General features: G+C 49.9%; 1 protein-coding gene across 1 annotated transcript in view; it reads right to left on the bottom strand.

The window, feature by feature from the left end:
- Positions 1-17,972, bottom strand: part of Foxk1 (forkhead box K1) — a 67,134-nt gene that overhangs the window by 7,075 nt on the left and 42,087 nt on the right. Inside the window, exons 3-8 of the mRNA XM_051205533.1 lie at positions 6,990-7,146; positions 5,365-5,511; positions 3,935-4,128; positions 2,156-2,322; positions 1,788-2,072; positions 192-416 (exon numbers count right to left, since the gene is read on the bottom strand). Of these exons, the coding sequence (XP_051061490.1) occupies positions 192-416; positions 1,788-2,072; positions 2,156-2,322; positions 3,935-4,128; positions 5,365-5,511; positions 6,990-7,146 (1,175 nt within the window). The remainder of the gene's footprint in view (positions 1-191; positions 417-1,787; positions 2,073-2,155; positions 2,323-3,934; positions 4,129-5,364; positions 5,512-6,989; positions 7,147-17,972) is intronic.

The raw sequence follows: 17,972 nt of genomic DNA, 5'->3' as shown, positions 1-17,972 counted from the left end.
AGCACACAGAGACCTAGCCACTAGCACCCCGACCCCTGCCTGATTTCTGCTTCTGACCTCCCGTCACGCTAGGGGACATCTGGTCTCTAGGTGCTCTCGGAGGGGAAAAGCAAGTGCTCTCCCGAGCTGCACTGACTGTGGGCAGGTCCCTGGCACCCAGGGTTCAGGCTAAGGGTAGGCTGGGGCCTCACCATAAGCGTTGCCAGTTAAGCTATTCGTGGGCACAGCATGTTTCCCGTTCTGAGTGACAGCCCGGACTGGAAGATGGTGCTGCCCGATGGTCACTGGTGTGGCTGGCTGCAGGATGGTGACTGTGTGCCCAGGGACTCCTGGAGCCATCTGGCTGGCGACCGTCTGGATAACTCGGCTGGCTGCAGGGATTGTGGCAAATGCTATGGTAGGTTTCTCTTCCAAACCTGTGGGGCAGGCAGCCAGTCAGAACCACACAAGGCCCCAACCACTGAGTCCCACCAAGGCTTCAGCATGAAGTTGGCTAAGGGGCTGGGGAATGGGATGCCACTAGAAGAGCGGGCGTCCCAAAAGAATCCTTGCAGATATGTTTAAATTAACAGGGCTTTAAGAACATGCTGGGTGTAGGAGGATCAAGAATTCAAAGTCACCCTTGGTTACACAGAATTCAAGGTCAGTATTGGGCTTCACAAGACTGCCTCAAACACCAAAAACAAAATAAAAGTAAATGAAATATATATACCTTTAACTGTAACCAATTCAAATTTAATCTGTGGGGCAAAATGTATCATTTGGAATGAGACAGATTGCTTTTAGTGCTGTGACTATCTCTTTCACCAGGATGCCACTTCTATGATTATAATTTATTATCACCTTGTCATTGCTAGTGGATGGGGATCCTATCTAAGGTCACATGCATGCTGGGTCTCTGCCACTGAGCTACATCCTCTGACCCCCCCCCTTTAATTAGTTAAGTTACTCAGGGTGGCCTTGGGCTTGTTGTACAGCCCAAGCTGGCCTCCGCCTCCCAGTAGCTGGGAAGACAGGTCTCTGCCACCAGGCCAAGCTTGTTTCCATAATGACAACAATAAAACACAAAGTTAACACTGAAACTGAGTTCCCAGTGTAAATAACAACCAAGAGAAGATGCTTTCTAGAAAGTTTTGGGGCTGCCTTTCAGAAACTGGGCACACTGCCAACATCTACCCCCCAAACCCTCTGGGACCAGGTTTCTTTTGGAAGTGGGCATGGGTGCATGCCGGTAACCTCAGCACTGCTGGGGTGAGATGGCAGGGAGTCTGAGGCCAGGCCAGCCAGGATACATATTGCAACACTGTCAAAGAAATCAATTAAGTAGGGGCTGGAGAGATGGTCCGGTGGCTAAGCACACCCACATAGTGGTTCACAAGTGTCAGCTCCAGTTCGAGGGTATCTGGTGCCCTCTTCTGGCCTCCTTTGGCACTGCACACATGTTATAGGCACTGTGGACAAACACCCAACCACACCAAATAATAATTGAAAACAGATCAAATAAATGAATAAATGAATAAGGACTGCAACCCAAATGTCACCTTGAATGGAAACAAAATTCAAGCAAACAGCTTGTGCATCAGAAAGCTCTGTCAACCAAGGAAGAAGTACCCAGGGACAATCCATATTACCTGAAAATGACTTAAAAAGAAGACAATAACCCAAGACCCACTTCCCTTCACCCACCGCCCACTTAGTGGACTCTGAGTGTACGGCCCAGGCTTACACTGCCCAACAGTAACAACTGTGCTGGGACCCTGCTAGGAACACAGGTATGGCCACATTACCTCTTGTCTCATTGCCCAGGTCCAACACGGCTGTGCCTGCTGTGTCGTGGGAGGCCCCGGCTGAGCCCTGGCTAGCGAGGATGTACCCATTGGCTGAGTTGGCAGAGGTGGTTACCACCCTCACCATGGTGACGGTGGGGGCCTGCTGTACCACATGGATAGCATGGCCTGGGGGCTGCTGTGAGGTCACTATGGAAGCTGGCATGTAGGCCACAGGCTTAGCCACTAAGTTGGAAGGTCGGGGAGGGACAGCCATAATCACCGGCTGGGCGCTGACAGGGGATCCTGTGGGATGACACAGAGGATAGTGACTTGGTGGGTGCCATTCAGTCTGTCACATCCAGGAAGAGGATGAACCTGTGTCTTACCCGGGGCGCTCTGGGAATAGCGATACTCTGGAACAGAGGCTAACTTTGACCCCAAGTCGGGATCATGTGGAATGGGGGAGCCCTCCCGCGACAGGCACTCTGGGGTCTGCAGGCCACTGGAACGAGGGGACATAAGTCCAGGGTGGGTGGGTGAAGCTGGAGCACTCCTGAAATGAAGAGAAAGCTACTTCACAATAAAAGTAAAATACAAAGACAATCCCCACCCCTATACCTCTGTTCAACAATTCCTAAGATATGCCCCATGTCCACCCCTACATCTAACTCAATGATTCCTGGAATACGGCCCAACCCCAGACTTTCAGGGATCCACCCCATCTCCTCATGTCTCTGACCCACAATTCTAGGAGCTTCTTCTCTCTTCTCTTCTAAGGTTTTCCCAGATCTAATGTTCCTTGCTGACCAAGACCCAGCATTGCCATTTCCACTCAGTGGGTAGCTGGGTGGATAGGTGCTCCATTAAACAGGGCTGAAGAGATAAAGGATGGATTGCCTCCTAGCAACTGCACATCTTGTAGCATGCACTGCCTGCCTAAAAGGTCCTACTAACCTCCAGGAGAAGCTCAGGCCTATGTCAAAAGAAAAAACTAGTAGCCAGGTATAGCAATGCAAGCCTGTTGTCCTTGCTACTTAGAAGGCAGAGGCAGGAGGATCTTAAGCACAAGGCCTGCCTGGACTATAGGGGGAGTTTCAAGGCCAGCCTGTTTAACTTAGCAAGACCCTGACTCAAAATGAAAAGTGAAACAAACATGGATGGGGATGCAGTTCAACGGTAGAGCCCCTGCCTAGAATCCCCCAGTGAGGGGCTGAGGTGTGGCTCAGTGGTAAAGCCCTGGCTAGCAGGATGAGGCCCTTGGTTGAATCCCCAGTACTACAAAAAACAAAAACAAGAACAAAAAATACAAAAACAAAAAACCCAAACAAACAAACAACAAACATAAACAAAAACCCAAACTGCCAAATTGCTACTGCATGACCACAATGACTGTGATATCTTAGACACACAAGAGGCCAGTGCCGATGCAGGCATTCCTATCCCTGAGAAACCCCTCCCCGGGACAGAAAGCACTAAGCTCTGCTTTCCTGAGAGTACCCACCACTTGCTGGTCACCTGACCTCTGCTGGTCAGGAGTCTCTCATCTGAGAGTGACTATAGGCAGACTCAATGCTATTATAGAAATGTTGGCTCCTATGAACCATACATGGCCAGAGAGCTGTCCAAATGGCCTTTACTTGCCAGGCAAGTGCAATGCCCAATGGTGCTGCTGATGGTGGAGAGTCCATCCATTCCAATCCTGCCTGCCAGCAGACGAGTTACACTCCCAACCTGACAACATTAATGGTAGAGGGAGCTCCAGGTTCCTCAATCAGCAGGGGTCTCTTGTCCTTTGACCTGGTTATGGCTGCCTCAACTTCCTGTACACACTACAGAAGTAGCCAGTAACCACCTTGCTAACTGTTCCAACCAGCACAGGAGCCTGAGAACTGGACACGTAGTACACACCTCCAAGCTCAGCAGGGCTACCTTGAGTTCAAGGCCAATCTGCCCACAAAGGGAGACTTTGTCTGGAAACTAAAAAGCAGCAAAGATAGAAGCTTAATGGTCTAAGAACCCAAAAAAAAAAAAAAAAAAAAAAAAAAAAACAGATCAAGAAGTCTTCAAGTGCTAAGTCCCTCCCACTGCTGTGATCTGGAGAATCTAGATTCTCAGAGGAGTTATGGGGCGGGGTGGGGGTGGGGGGCCAGTGGAGGGGTGCTTACCGTGAGGACAGAGGCCCGAAGGGGGTGCGGAAGCAGGAGACACCTCTCTGTCTCCGCTTTCGGAATGCTTGTTCCACAAGTTTGGCTTCAGAGGCAGGGTCTATTCGCCAAAAAGAGCCCTTCCCAGGCTCCTCCTGGGACCGAGGGACTTTGATAAAGTAACGGTTAAGAGAGAGGTTGTGTCGGATAGAGTTCTGTAGGAGACAGAGAGAGACAGCTGTGGGTCACAGCCACCAAAGGGCAGACCTCACAACAGCTGCAGCAGGAACTGATGACAGGCATGTGTCCCCTCCTGGGGAATAGGTGGGGCACGGGGTAGGCCCTCCTGTGCAATCTCCACACGGTAAAATCCACCCCTGTTCTTTTGGAAGACACAGATGAACAAGGGTGCAGGATCTCGTTGGGAATGGAGAAAAGATGAGGCTGACCAGGCACATCTTGATTGCTGGGTGTGGGAGCTCATGCCTGTCATCTGAGCCATTGACTCAGCAAAGCTCCTTGTGGAGCTGGGGTTGTAGTTCAAACGGTGCCAGCATGGTGTGTGCACAGCTGTAATCTCAGCACTAAGGAAGTGGAGGCAGGAGGACCAGAAGTTTAAGGTCAATGTGGGCTACAAAGAAAGTGCAAAGCCAGCCTGGGATACATGAGACCTTGCCTCAAAAGAAAAACAACAACAACAAAAAGATTTTTCTGGAGAAGCTAGCCAATGGAAAATGCTAATTATAGAGAAAAGAATAAAACGGCATAATCTGTGTTCATTGTGTGTAATGCAGAGGTCTCATAGTCTCCAAGAAGGATAAAGTGCACAAAACTCAAGCAAGTGGACCACTGCACTAAATGATGGGGGCAGTGTACTGCTAAAGTCACAGGGGGTTAGAATGAATGCCCAGTAAGAATAGATGCCATTGGTAGCAGGTGTGGTGGTGGCTCAAGATTGATCCCAGCACTCAGGAGGCTGAAGCAGGAGGACTGCCATGATTTCAAGGCTAGCCTGGGCTACAGTGTGAGACACTGTCTCAAAACAACTAAAAAGAAAAATGTTGCAGCTAGGCATAAATGGAAAGTAGTAAAAACGCATCCTTTTAGGGCTGGGGTGTGGCTCAGTTGGTGTGTGTGCTTAGCACGCATGAAACCCTGGGTTTCATTCCTAGCACTGCACAAATGGGCATGGTGGTACATGCCTGCAGTCCCAGCACTTCATGACCAGGAGGTCATCCTTGGCTACATAAGAAGTTTGAGGCCAACCTGGGCTACATGAGACCTTTTCACAGCAACAAAACAAAAGGAGTTCTACATTGGCTCTTGCATACCACAGAAGGTCCCGAGCGTCACCTGGGAAAACACCCAGGTATCTCGTCGCTGTTTGTTCACATGAAGTACCGAGTCAGTATCTGAACCTCCAAGCACAGCCCAGGCCCCCAGGGCCTCACCTGCCAGCCCTTGTCAGCAGTCCTGTAGTAAGGGTAATGTTTGGTGATGTGGGCGTAGATGCCACTTAGTGTTAGCTGCCTGTCCTGTGCCGAGGAGATGGCTTGCACGATCAGCTGCGCATAGGAGTATGGTGGCTTCGACTCGTCCTAGAGGGCAAGGTTCACAGACAACAGAGTTATGGGGGCAGTGGAGGGAGAGGGTAGGATAGACTCTCCCCAAGCCAGGCCACCCACTCCTGACACAGGAGTCTGGATAAGTCACACCCGGAGGCCTGCCTCATCCATTAGCATGCTTGTATTAAACTCTGAACAATGGCATATGGTGGACTGCACCTGCTCCTTGAAATTGGAAGGTTGAGGCAGGAGGATTGCCTTGATTCTGAGGTTAGCCTAGATTATGGCTGAGACCTTGTCTCAAAAACCCAAATAACAACAATGGAAAGACTTGAGAACCCTTTGGCCAGGTGTGATGCATACTATAGTACCAGCACTTGAGTTTTAGGCCAGCCTCAGCCACACAAGTCTCTCAAAAAAAAGACAAGACAAAATGAAGAGGACCTGCAGAAGCGGCTGAGTGTATAAAGAGCTCACCATGCAACCATTAAGACCCAAATTCGGATCCTCAGTACCCAGGCAAAATGCCAGACATGGTGCCACACATGTGATCCCAATGATTCCTTGACTGCCCAGCCTAAACTAAAAGGTGAGCACGTGTTCAGTAAAAGACTCGATCTCAAAAAAAAAAAAAAATAAAAAAAAAAAAAAATAAAGCGGAGAGGGCTGAGAAAGACATGGCATAGGCCAGCACAGCTATACGTGTCTATGTACGTGCAGTCACTACAGACAAGAAAAAGACAGAACAGAAATACCAAGTCCCAATTCACAGGAGAGAAAACCGGCCTGAGGCACAACTCTGAAGCTCTTATTCCCCAGCACATGGTCAGGGACCAAATGAACAGGAACAAAGGCACACGTGGCTGGCCTGGGGGTGCAGACCTGGCATAGAGGCTACTCAGAAGGTTGACGCAGGAAGGTCACAAGTTCAAAACCACCTGGGCTACTTAGTGAGACTTTGTCCCAAAATAAAAAGTAAAATAGGGGTTAGTAGGTAGCAAAATGCTCCTGAGTTCAATTCCTGGAACTGTCAATAGGGGGTAGATAAAGCCAGGTAGTAGCAGCATACACCTTTAATCCCAGCACTCAGGAGGCAGAGGCAGATGGCTCTCTGTGAGTTCAAGGCCAGCCTGGTCTACACAGCAAGTTCCAGAACGGGTTCCAAAGCTACAGAGAAACCCTATATGGGGGGGGGGGGAGAGAGAGAGAGAGAGAGAGAGAGAGAGAGAGAGAGAGAGAGAGAGAGAAGGTGTAGAAAAGAAAGAAAAATGTGTCATTTGTCTTAAAGACTATTACTAACTCTGAAACTGTCACCAGTAGTGGTTGGAACTGGGTGGGCGACAGGGTTCCAGCTCACCACAAATGCTCAAGCACATCATTTGGGAATGGCACGGGCAGATCCTTTAAGGCAGCCATGTGCTGCACCCTGGAGTACCCAGTCTGAGCCACCCTCAGGACCCATACTGTGGGTGGGGTCTTGGTCACCATGACAACACGTTTGAGGCTCAGACCTTGGGGCTGTCCCCACCAGACGTGTCTGCTTGCTGCTCAGAGGCTGCCTTTGCTGCGAACTCTGCGGCCAGCTGAAGGTCTGATGTCACGTTCTGGACGAAGCGGTAACTGGACGACCCAGCTCCTCGAGGACTGGCTGGACAGGAGTTAGGAACACTGCAGAGAAGAAAAACACATGAGACTCTGGGAGGGGACACTGCTTCTGGACCATGATGGAAGGAGGTGACACTTCTGCCTTACTGGCAAGATCACTGGGTGACCAGTTTCAGAGAAATGGAGAAATACAACCAAAGAACTCAAGAGACAACAAATATGCATTGCTCTCTCCTCTAAAGCTAAGACTAAATAAAGCTGCAGGAAGTCAAGCCCCCAGGCCATGGTTCCTAAGCAGGAAAGCTTTAGCCTGGATTGCTCCAGCAAAAGCGAGCTGTAAAGAGACAGCTAATGAGAAGGTGACCACAAGATGGCACCCTAAGAACGGGCTTGGATAGCGAGTAACTCCACACAGGAGGAAACTGCAGGAGGTGGCAGGGGCCTGCTGGCAGGCAGAGAAGGAGGCACACAGAGTTCTCTGGCCCAAGCCATCAGCTCAGCAGTGAACTACCCCTGGGGAGGCCAGCACAGCTGTGGGCTGTGCAGGACAGGACCTGGCCAGTCCCACCTGGATCCCAGGGCTGACGTTGGTTGGCTGATCATCGAGTTAATGGATTAAGACAGGGTCTAGTAGGCCAGTGAGCTGGCTCAGCATGTGAAGATGCTTGCTGCCAACAAAGACCACCTGAGTTCAATCCCCAGGACCCACATGGTGGAAGAATGTAATGACTGCCACAGGTTGCCCTCTGGCCTCCACATGACACACGACACACACAGGCAGGCGCACGCGCGCGCGCGCGCGCGCGCGCGCACACACACACACACACACACACAGAGGTGTGCACGCACATAAATACAATGAAATGTAAAAGTTGAAAACCAAAACGCTTCAAACAGGAAGAAGTAGCTAACACTGAAGGGGGGGGGGTTGCTCCTGTCAGCATCCTGCATGCTGCCTCCACCCTCATTGCAGACAGCCTCTGACATCATCCCTGTCAAAACCTGTGGCTGCAGGAGGATAAGTGTCAGGACATGGCTCTCTTCCACTGCCTGCAGCTCCTCCAACTGTGGGAAACACACAGAAGGTCACTGCTCTCTAGCATGCCTGGACCCTGCCTCATCTTGGAGCTATTTCTTCTGTAGGGATGTCTCGTGCTTCCCAAACTCACCTGCACAGACTGTGTCCCTGGGATATGACCCCATGGGTGGCCACTGGCCCATCTCCCTCTTTCTGGGAGCTATTCAGGACTGAGCAAGGGGCCAGCGAAAGCTCGCTCAGGCATAGTGGGAGGATGCATCCCTCCCAGGGTCATGCAGGAAAGAGGGGTACATGCCACACAGAATCTTGAAACCTTTAGTTTGAGAATTCACATTCTCTTCTCCTTTGACCACCTCAAATTTTGGTAATTTCTGTGCTTGTAGAACTGGTATGCACACCTCGGCCTCTTCCCTTCCCTATGTCCTTACGACCCAGCTGAAGCCTTGATATATCAAGTTCAGTAAGTAAACTGAGACCCCAAAAGGAGGGAAACAAAAAGAAACTTTCCCTGAGGTCTCTTTAAAAGGTAGAGGGGGTCCTCATTATGTAGCTCAGGCTGGTCTCAAACTCATCATCCTCTTGCCTCATTTTTCTGAGTGCTAGAAATATAGGCATGAACCACTACAGCTGGCTTGGATTTAATTCTGTCATTCTTCTCCCTGAGATGGGGGTCTCATTATGGCCTGGAACTTCCTATGGGGCCAATGTGGGGATTCCCAAGCATGACACCACACTAGGCTGGATTTAATTCTGAATCTAAAATATAAATCCAAGTACAGGGTGGGGAGACTGGGAGTGGATAAATCTTCAACATCTATACACTCAAAAGTCAGATTTCACTGGGCATGGAGTAGCATGCCTTTCATCCCCAGTTCTTAGGAGGCAGAAATAGCCATCCTGGTCTACAATCAAATAAATTAAGTTTTAAAGACAAGGTTTCAAAACCAGACTTAGAGCAGAGACATGGTCATGGGGAATGTGGCTTGGAGGTGAGAGCTGCCAGCAGGGCCTCATCAAGCAGTGCAGGCCTCTGCAGTGCATTTGGTACCCTGCCCCAAGCCTGGGCCCATCAATGCCCTCAGAGTTTACCTTAATAACAGGAGACATCATGTCTCACTAGTGACCATGGGGCTGGGAAGTCACCAAGATCACAGCACACCTCCTAGTGACAGGCCATGGACACCCTGCTTAGGTGGGAGTGAGCGAAGGGGGGCTCATTTCAGGAAACTGAAAATCTTGTGTGAGGCCATGGAGGTTGCAGAGCGTGCATCCTGCCAGTTCTGAGGGCACAGCGTGATGGTGGGGCCATGCTGTCTGTTTCTACATCTTGTATGATATAGAAGTGCAAAATCCATCACAAATGCAAAATCCAAAGTTGAGGTCTTCAGAGCCCACAGGAAGGTTAGATGAACTGACAAACAGGGTTTAGCAAAGTCCATCTGAGAAACAGGAAAAGAGTCAAGGGCCAGACCTGATGGTTGTATGCCTGTCATCCCAGCTACTGGGGAAGCTGAGGCAAGAGGAATGAGTTCAAATCTAGTCTGGGAAACTTAGTGAGACTCAGTCCCAAAATAAAAAAATCAAAACAGGTGACAACAGTAGTTCAGTGAGGGGCTGGGGGTGTGATTCAGTAGTAGAGCACCTGCCTAGAATCCCCCAGTGAGGGGCTTGGGGTGTAGTTCAGTGGCAGGATGCTTGTTTAGCACATTCAAGATTCTAGATCACATGTTCATTATGCACTGCCCCGACCCCTACCCCCACTCCCAGGAAGCAACCTCTACTTCTTCAGCCCAGCTCACGCCAGTGGCCTCTGTGCAGCCACAGCCGGGATGTGCAGTGAATGGCTCAGACTTGCAGCCTGTGATGACAGTTTCCCAGCAGCACCTCCAGAGCTCGCGTGCCTTTCATCACTTGTCTGCACCCCACCTCTGAGCAGCCTGTTTCTCAATCCAGCCCAATGAACCATCCTTGCAAGCAGGCTGCCAAGGAGAGAGCTGCGCCTGAGACAGGGCCACCCTGCTGCTGGAGCTCAGGTCTCAGAGCTGAAAAATGGCCCATTGGGGCCACTGCAAGTCAGGTGAATCCCAGACCCTGAGCAGAGCTTCCTAGTCTCTGAGAACACACGGTACAGTGGTTCTCAACCTTCCTAATGCTGTGACCCTTTAATACAATTCCTCATGTTGTGGTGACCCCCAACCATACAATTATTTCATTGCCACATCATAACTGTAATTTTGCTTCTGTTATGAATCGTAATCTAAGTATCTGATATGCGACTCCTGTGATATGGTCATTCGATCCCCAAAGGTTGAGAACCACTGACATACAGGGATTTGGGAAAGCCACCTAGGAAAGAGAAAATTTACACCAGTTTACTTGTGTTTGGGAGGCCAAAGCAAGAGGGTAGGGATTGCAAACCAGCCTATTGCAGCAAGACTCTGCCTTTAGAAGCAACAGAAACAAACAGAGCCTAAACAAACCTGCCCTTAAAAACTGTCTGTCCTCAAAGAAACAAAGAAAAGCTGTGAATGGACCTGCAAGGTTGTCCTGATCCAGAGATGATGGTACAATTCGGAAAAATTCCCAAGACACTGGGATAAGCACACACTGAACCTTCAGATGATGCTTTCTGCTCCCAGACAGGGGCAGAACCCTCCCTGTGGGAACCCAAGCTGGGATGTATTCCAAGACAGACCGACTGGCTCCACCCTGGAAGGGCAGACCCGGTACATGGTGAAGGGCAGGCTTGGGGTGTGTGTGTGTGTGTGTGTGTGTGTGTGTGTGTGTGTGTGTGTGTGTGTGTGTGTGTGTGTGTGTTGGCATCTGAACTTGGGGACTGTCACTGCCTAGTAGGTTGTTGTCGGCCAGTGAGAGCCCCTGCCTCAAACAAACCCCAAACAGAAAAAACAAGGACAGCCCCAGAGAAATGACTCCAAGTTGTTCTATCTCCACACACAGAAGGTACACAGTGGGCTAGGGGCTGTGCGCACCTTGGAGTCAGTGAGAAAGTGTGAAGGCTCTGAGCGTCAGTCGGCTCCTGGGGACTGGCCTGGCCCTGGCCTGTTCCAGCAACAACCTTGATAATCACATGCTGGCCCTGTGACAGCCTGGGCCACACCCTGGAGCAGGGCTCAGAAGTTGCTTCTCTTGGCTCCTCAGACATGCCAAGAAACTCCTGCCTGGTGCAGGAGCCCAGGGCCCCCTGTAGGCGTGGGCAGCCCGCAGAGAGGCAGACTCACTCTTCCTTATTTTATTTCTCCTTCTTTTCTTTCCCTCATTTATATGGGGTGGGGAGCACGTTCATCTTCTCTGTATAATTCCAATTTTAGCAAATGTACTTTGTTTCTCTAGGTGGCCTTACACTTGCTATGCATTTGAAGGAGACCCTGAAGGTCTGATTTTCCTGCCTCCGCCCTGCTGTACTTCTGCATATTACTGTGAGCAGATCTCAAGCTGAGGAAAAAAAAAAAATCTGAACACCCCAACCCAGCCACTGTTCTAGATAAGCCATCTCCTGGTCACAGGGCCATTGCCGCTCCTGCAGACACTCTCCAGTCAACACCCTGGCAATGCAAGGTAGCAGGGACCATCTCATAACTTTCCTCCAGTGCCAGCCCCATGGCCAAAGTAGAGACCCTAGAATTCCTGTGCTTAGAGGAACAGTACTGTCAAAATAAAGGTGAGGTTACAGTCTGTAGGAGCTGCCAGGGCCAGGGCTGTGGAGGTGGCATGGTTGGCACAGCACTGACCACAAAAGTATGAGGGTCTGAATTTGATATCCAGAACCATGTCAAAAAGCTGGCCGTGGTGACTGGCACTTGTAATCCCAGCTCTGGGGTTACAGAGACAGGAGGATTCCTGGGACTCACTGGCAAGTCGGCCTAGTCTCACTGTTGAATTTATAGGCAAAGAAGAGACCCTATGAGCACTGGGGCAATGGTACCTGAGGTTGAACTCTGATTTCCACACACGTATGTAAGAATATGCACCCTGCTCTCCTCTCCCCGCCACAACACACATGAGTTTGGGCATAGGCTTTTCATACCAGCTACTAAGGAGGCTGAGGTTGAAGGCCTATTAGATGGTACAGTGAGTTCAAGACATACAAACATACATATGAATGAATGAGATGTCTCAAAAATAAAATTAACCAAATTAAATAAATTTAAAACATAAAAAACAAAGGTCTGTAACAAGGATAAAGTGTTTGCTAAACATGTTGCTAAGTCCTGGGGTCAATTTCTAGTACCTCAAAAATTAAAAAGGGGGAGGGGTGGACACACACGGGGATGGGACCTGAGTCACCATGCTGGCTAGGTTGTCTTTTTTTTTTTTTTTTTTTAAATCTCTCCTGGACTCTTAGGAAGTAAATGAAGAATATTCCTTAATAAAACAAAGGAGTAAGACAGGAAAGAGAAGCCATCTGAGTCAGGAAGGATACCCTTTTCTTCGAGAAGTCCCCAGATGATGACGAAGATGACTCCCAGTGTCAGAAAGGCCTAGAGCCAGATCCAGGATGGAGGAGGCAGAGGCTGCCAAGAAGGGCGCAGGACACAGAGTGCACTGAACCAAACAGAAAAGAGGAATTACAAACTCTAAGAAGGGGAAAATTGAGCCAAAGTACAAGGAAGGAAGTGGCTGAGCTCCATAATTAAGACACAGTTACAATACGAAGATGCTGGCATGCGCAGGACCAAAGATGATGTAATTTTATTGGGCAGAGGGAGGAAAGTGAAATCCTGCATGTCCCTGTAGGAAGTCCAAATATGAGATCTAAAACCAAAGAAGAGACAATCACCCACACCCATGACTCAGAAGGATGCCGGCAAAGGGCAGACGAAGAGGTTACAAGTCAGGGGGGTCCTGGGGGAGTCCCTCTACCGTGAGAATGTCACAACACCCTCAGTCTAATGCTAATTCTGAACAAAACAAAAGAACAGGAAAGGAACATTTCCAGAGGTGAACATTTTGGACATTTATTAGAGAATGTTTATGCTTTGTGCAGGTGAAATGGCTCAGTGGATAAAGGTGCTTGCAGGCAAGCCTGACAACCCAGGTCCAATTCCCAGAACCCACATGGCAGAAGGAGAGAACCAACTCACACACACGAATGTTTAAAAAAGATCATGTTCTCCTAAGATAAGTGCCATGCTACTACTTAAGTCCTGGGAGCTACTTGAAAAGATTAACTTTGCTTCTGAAAAAGCATCTTACCCAAGGTAGAAAACACCAAAACATTAGAAACATTAGGTTCCTTGGGAAAAAAAAAATGTGTATAATTGACGTGTGCTCGTGGGCAAGTGTGCATGTGTGTGCACATACATGGAAGTCAGAGGATTGCCTCAGTTATTGGTCCTTGTTACATATATTACATACAGGCTGGCTGGTCCATATAGTATCAATCTTTACATGAATTCTGGAAATCCAAACAGACCCTCACCACTGACCCATCTGCGTAGCTCAATATTAGCTACTTTTAGGCAGACGTAACATAGGAGAGGCGAGCAACCACTCCACAGTTTCGTGGGGTATGATGCTGGATTCCGCCTCTCTGGCCTCTGCTAAGCCAGTTCTGTGCTTTGCAAAGTCTTCCCACCAGTGAGAGGTGTAGGGTGGGAATGCTGTCCAGTACACACACTGTATACACAAGTGACTGCACAAAAGTACACAGCAGGCTTATCAAACACAGCAAAGGTGACACCGCACAGGCAGGCCTGAGCCGCACCACTGAGATCTCAGGAGAACTGGGGGTCCCCACCAAGCTTTGATTCAGACTCAATATTGCAGCACCCCAGATGGTCCCAGAGGAGATGCAGACAGTGGGTAAGGCCAAAGGAACATGGAAGGTCCCAAATGTTCTGGTGGAAAGGAACCAATTTCCCCCAAGTTCTCAGATGGGACAGGAAACAAGGTGAAGCCTGTAGGTACAGACAGGAACAGGACAGGAAGCAGGAGACCTCAGTGTCCACATATGCCAAGACCCAAACACTCAAAGTCATCTTGAAGCTCTACTGAAAACACAAGGAAAGTTAAACATCCTTAAGGAGGAACCAAAGTTTGCCAAGAAGACGAGCACAAGGGGGGGGGGGGCTCCTTTTCCAGAGGTACATGGGCGGAGCCCTCCATGGGTGGCTGAGCTTCGGACAGCACAGAATCCTGTCCCCCTGCCCTACAGTCACACTTCCACAATCATGTGCCCACGATCACATGCCGCCTCTTCCAGTAACAGCAGAGCATGCACAGCTGGGCTTTAGCATGTTCAAATTTCCAGCTAAGTAAAACAAGATTGATCTCTGTTGCCTTTAGTACTGATGGGCTCCAGGGCCTTGTGATGCTTGGTGCTCTAGCCCAGGACGACATCCCCAGTCCCTAGTGCAGATCTGGTGATCAAGTCATTCACTGGATATGCTGGGCGGGGTCACACCTGAGGGCGGAGCTACTCAGGGCAGCACTCAATTGAAAACGTGTAAGTTGTTAATTTTCTACAATTTTCCACTTGATATTTTTGGACTGTGAGTAACTGAAACCACAAGCAAGTGAAACCAAGGCTGGGGGTGGGGCTGGGCGAGGCGGGGCGGGGCTGGGCACTAGACTACTAAAGCAGACGGGATGCCCTCCACACTCAAAAGATCTCAGAGCAAGGGGCTGGAGTTAGCCAGCAATAAGGTTGAACTGTGTTAAAGATACATGACTAGAGGGGCCAGGACTCTGCAGACAATGCTTACATTTCCTTCTTTCATCTCACCATGCTAACCTTTTCTATTTGTTTATATGTGGAGGGAGGTTAGGCACTGCACTGATGGGTTAACTTTCCCGACTCAGCCATGTAGATTCCAGGAACTCCACCTCCAGGCTTGGCAGCCAAACCATTTTGCCGGCCTTTCCATCTTTACTTTTGAGACAGGGTCTCCCACTGAACCTAGCTAGAGTTTCCAGTTTCAGCTAGACTGCCTGATAGGGGGCTCCACAGCACAGGTCACAGATGTGATGCTGGCTTGGTTTTTACTTGGGCACAAACACAAGCAAGCACTTTACCCATGGAGCTATCTCCACAGCCCTTTTTGTTTGTTTAAGACAAGACCTCCCCATGTAGCCCAAGCTGACCTCAAACTTGCGATCTTCCTGCCTCAGCCTCCAGAGTGTAGGGATTACAGACAAGTGCCCCATGCCTGGATCCACAAGTATTTTCCTGGCTGCTGTTAGCAGTTTGCTTAAGTGTACCCCAAGGAGCCTGGTTTAGCCTGAGTAACCTCAGCAAAGGACTAGCTCCTTAATTTCCTAAAATCACTTGCTCTTCACAGATATAAAGGTCAAAACACTGTCAAAGCCGCAGTTTCTTTCAAAGAGCTCATTCATTTGCTGGGCGGAGTCCTACAGGCAGGGAAAAGGGCTCACCCCCGACCCCCCCCCCACCCTACCTCCGCCAAAAACCCCCGATGTACACACCACTCAAAACCACAGCGGAACAACCCGCCCTGGGAAACACGGAGCCGCCCAGGCTGACCAGCAAAGCAGAGCCAGGGTCGGGTGGGGGTGGAGTGAAGGCAAGGGGACACAGGGCAGGTACCAAGCCTTGGGATCCGCTCCATGGAGGGAGGAGCCCCAGAAGGGAGGGACCCCAGTGCCCAGGTCGGCCAATAGGGACCCGCTAGCAAAGCTCACCAAATTAGGCAAGCTGACTGCACAGGGCGGGACCCAGGGCTGCTGGCTGGAAAGTCAGGCCCTTTCCCCAAGCCAGCCCCGCCCTGGCTCCCGCGGCTTGGGAGGGGAAGGCCAGGGCGTGTTTGTAAACATGAGGGTTCCACCTCTACACAGAAACTCAGACTGAAAAAGTCTTGGCAGGCACGAACCTCAGGCCTCTGAGCTTTACAAACGCTCAATGAAATTCCACACTGCAGAGATAAACAGATGTCAACAGAGATCTTTTGTTGTGACACTTAAAGGCCCAGGAGTCTAGGGCAGGTCCCAAGCCACCATCTCTTGTAGCCACTGTCCTACCTGACCAAAGGCCATACCACACTCCAACCTTCACCCAACGTCGTTTTGTTTTTGAGACAGTCTCTTGTAATCCACGCTGGCTTCAAGCTCTCTACATAGCTGAGGATGACAGTTTCCTCCTGCCGCTACTTCCCCAGAGCTGGGATCGGCATGCACCAAACACTGCCTGATGTTACACAGTGCTGTGGATAAACACAGGGACAGGCACTCTACCAACCCAGCAATCCCCCAAACCCCACCACTGTTTTTATCTGGAGAGAGGCAGTACAATCTCTTTGTTTGAGGCCAGCCTAGTCTACTTAGTGAGTTCCAGGTCAGCCAGGGCCACACAGTGAGATCCTGTCTCAAAAACAAACAATGCTAAAAATAATCCTATTCAATCCCATAATCTTGTACCCTAATACTGGATATTGAGCCTAGAGCCTCTCTCTCTCTCTCTTCCTTTTGAGGTGAGGTCTCACTATGTAGGCTCTATGCGATTCTTCAGCCAGCTTCTGCCCTCAAGTGCTGGGATTTCAGGCATATGCCATCATGCCGGACCAAACTCTGGGCCCCTTCCAGGGTAAGGAAGTTTTAAGTGTCCCACCACCCAACTCATCCCACTCCTCTTTATTATAACATGGGGTACCACTAAATCTCCCAGGCCGGCTTTGACCCTACTCAGTAGCTCGGGCTGGCCTTGATCACAAGCTTTTCCTAGCATCACACTTTCAAGGTTGCTCCACCTGTCCCACACGAAGGCATCTTGTGCCTTTTAGTGATTTCCTGTCTAACTAACAGGCTATAGCTTTCTTAACTGTTCATGAGTACTGGAGTGAGTGACATGACAGGAGCCACTGGGGCAGAGGGACTTTATAGAGGGACCAGATCAATTTACTAGTCAGACATTCACTCCTGCGATCCCAGCACTTGGGAGGCTGAGGCAGGGGGATTACTTCACAATTCAGCCCAGGCTAGATTACATACTGAGTTCTGGTCCAGCCTAACTACAGTAAGAGACCCTGTCTCAAAAACACCAAATCCAGGGCTCAGATAAGGGGGTAAAGATGCTTGCCATTAACCCTTACCACCTGAGTTTGATTGAGCCCCAGGATCTACATGATGGGAAGAGAAATGACCCCAAAAGTTGTCCTCTGACCTTTACATGCCTTTCCCAACAGATACATAAGTAAGTCAATATAATTTTAAAAAATGCAATGAAATCAAAACAAATCACACACAGAGCACACCCCTACTGCCCTGACTAGCCGAGAGAACTCTAAGGCGGGCTTGTGTTGCCGCCCCATCAATGGGTCACACACATGGAATTTGGATGTTAGAACAGGGCTGTGCTCAGCCTGAAATGAGGCTGGGGAAAGCAATCTTTGGTGAAGTGACAAGGCTGCATGACAAGTGGCAGGTGCTGAGCATAGGAGGGCTGTCATCTCTCACCACCACCTTCCTGAGGTGTTACTGCAGGCTTCACGGATGGGAGAACCATGGGCCTGGGAAGCTGCTGGGATGTGACCTACCCAAAAAGACACAACCCATCACCCACATGGCCAGGACCACACTAGGGTTCTATGCCTGCACGCTGGGCTTGCTAGTTCCCAGGCTGTACCTCTCGCTCTTGTCAGGAAAGAGGCCACCTACTCCAGACAAGGGACCAGTGTGCATACATTGCATGGAATGAAACAAAATAAATTCACAAAGGCAAACCAAGGGTTAACGCCCCCCCCCACACCCACACCGCCACACCCACACACCCCCCCCACACACACACAGTGTGCTCATGCTTATGGTGATACTCTTAAGCATCTTGGGTTTCCACCAAGAGGAAGGACATCCTCAGATGTGACTCCTCAAATGTGGC

The sequence above is a fragment of the Phodopus roborovskii genome, unplaced genomic scaffold (genome assembly GCF_943737965.1).
Source record: "Phodopus roborovskii unplaced genomic scaffold, PHOROB, whole genome shotgun sequence".
In the NCBI taxonomy this organism is placed as follows: Eukaryota; Metazoa; Chordata; class Mammalia; order Rodentia; family Cricetidae; genus Phodopus; species Phodopus roborovskii.
Note: the sequence above shows the minus strand (reverse complement) of the source record. Positions and strands in the feature narration are given on the sequence as shown.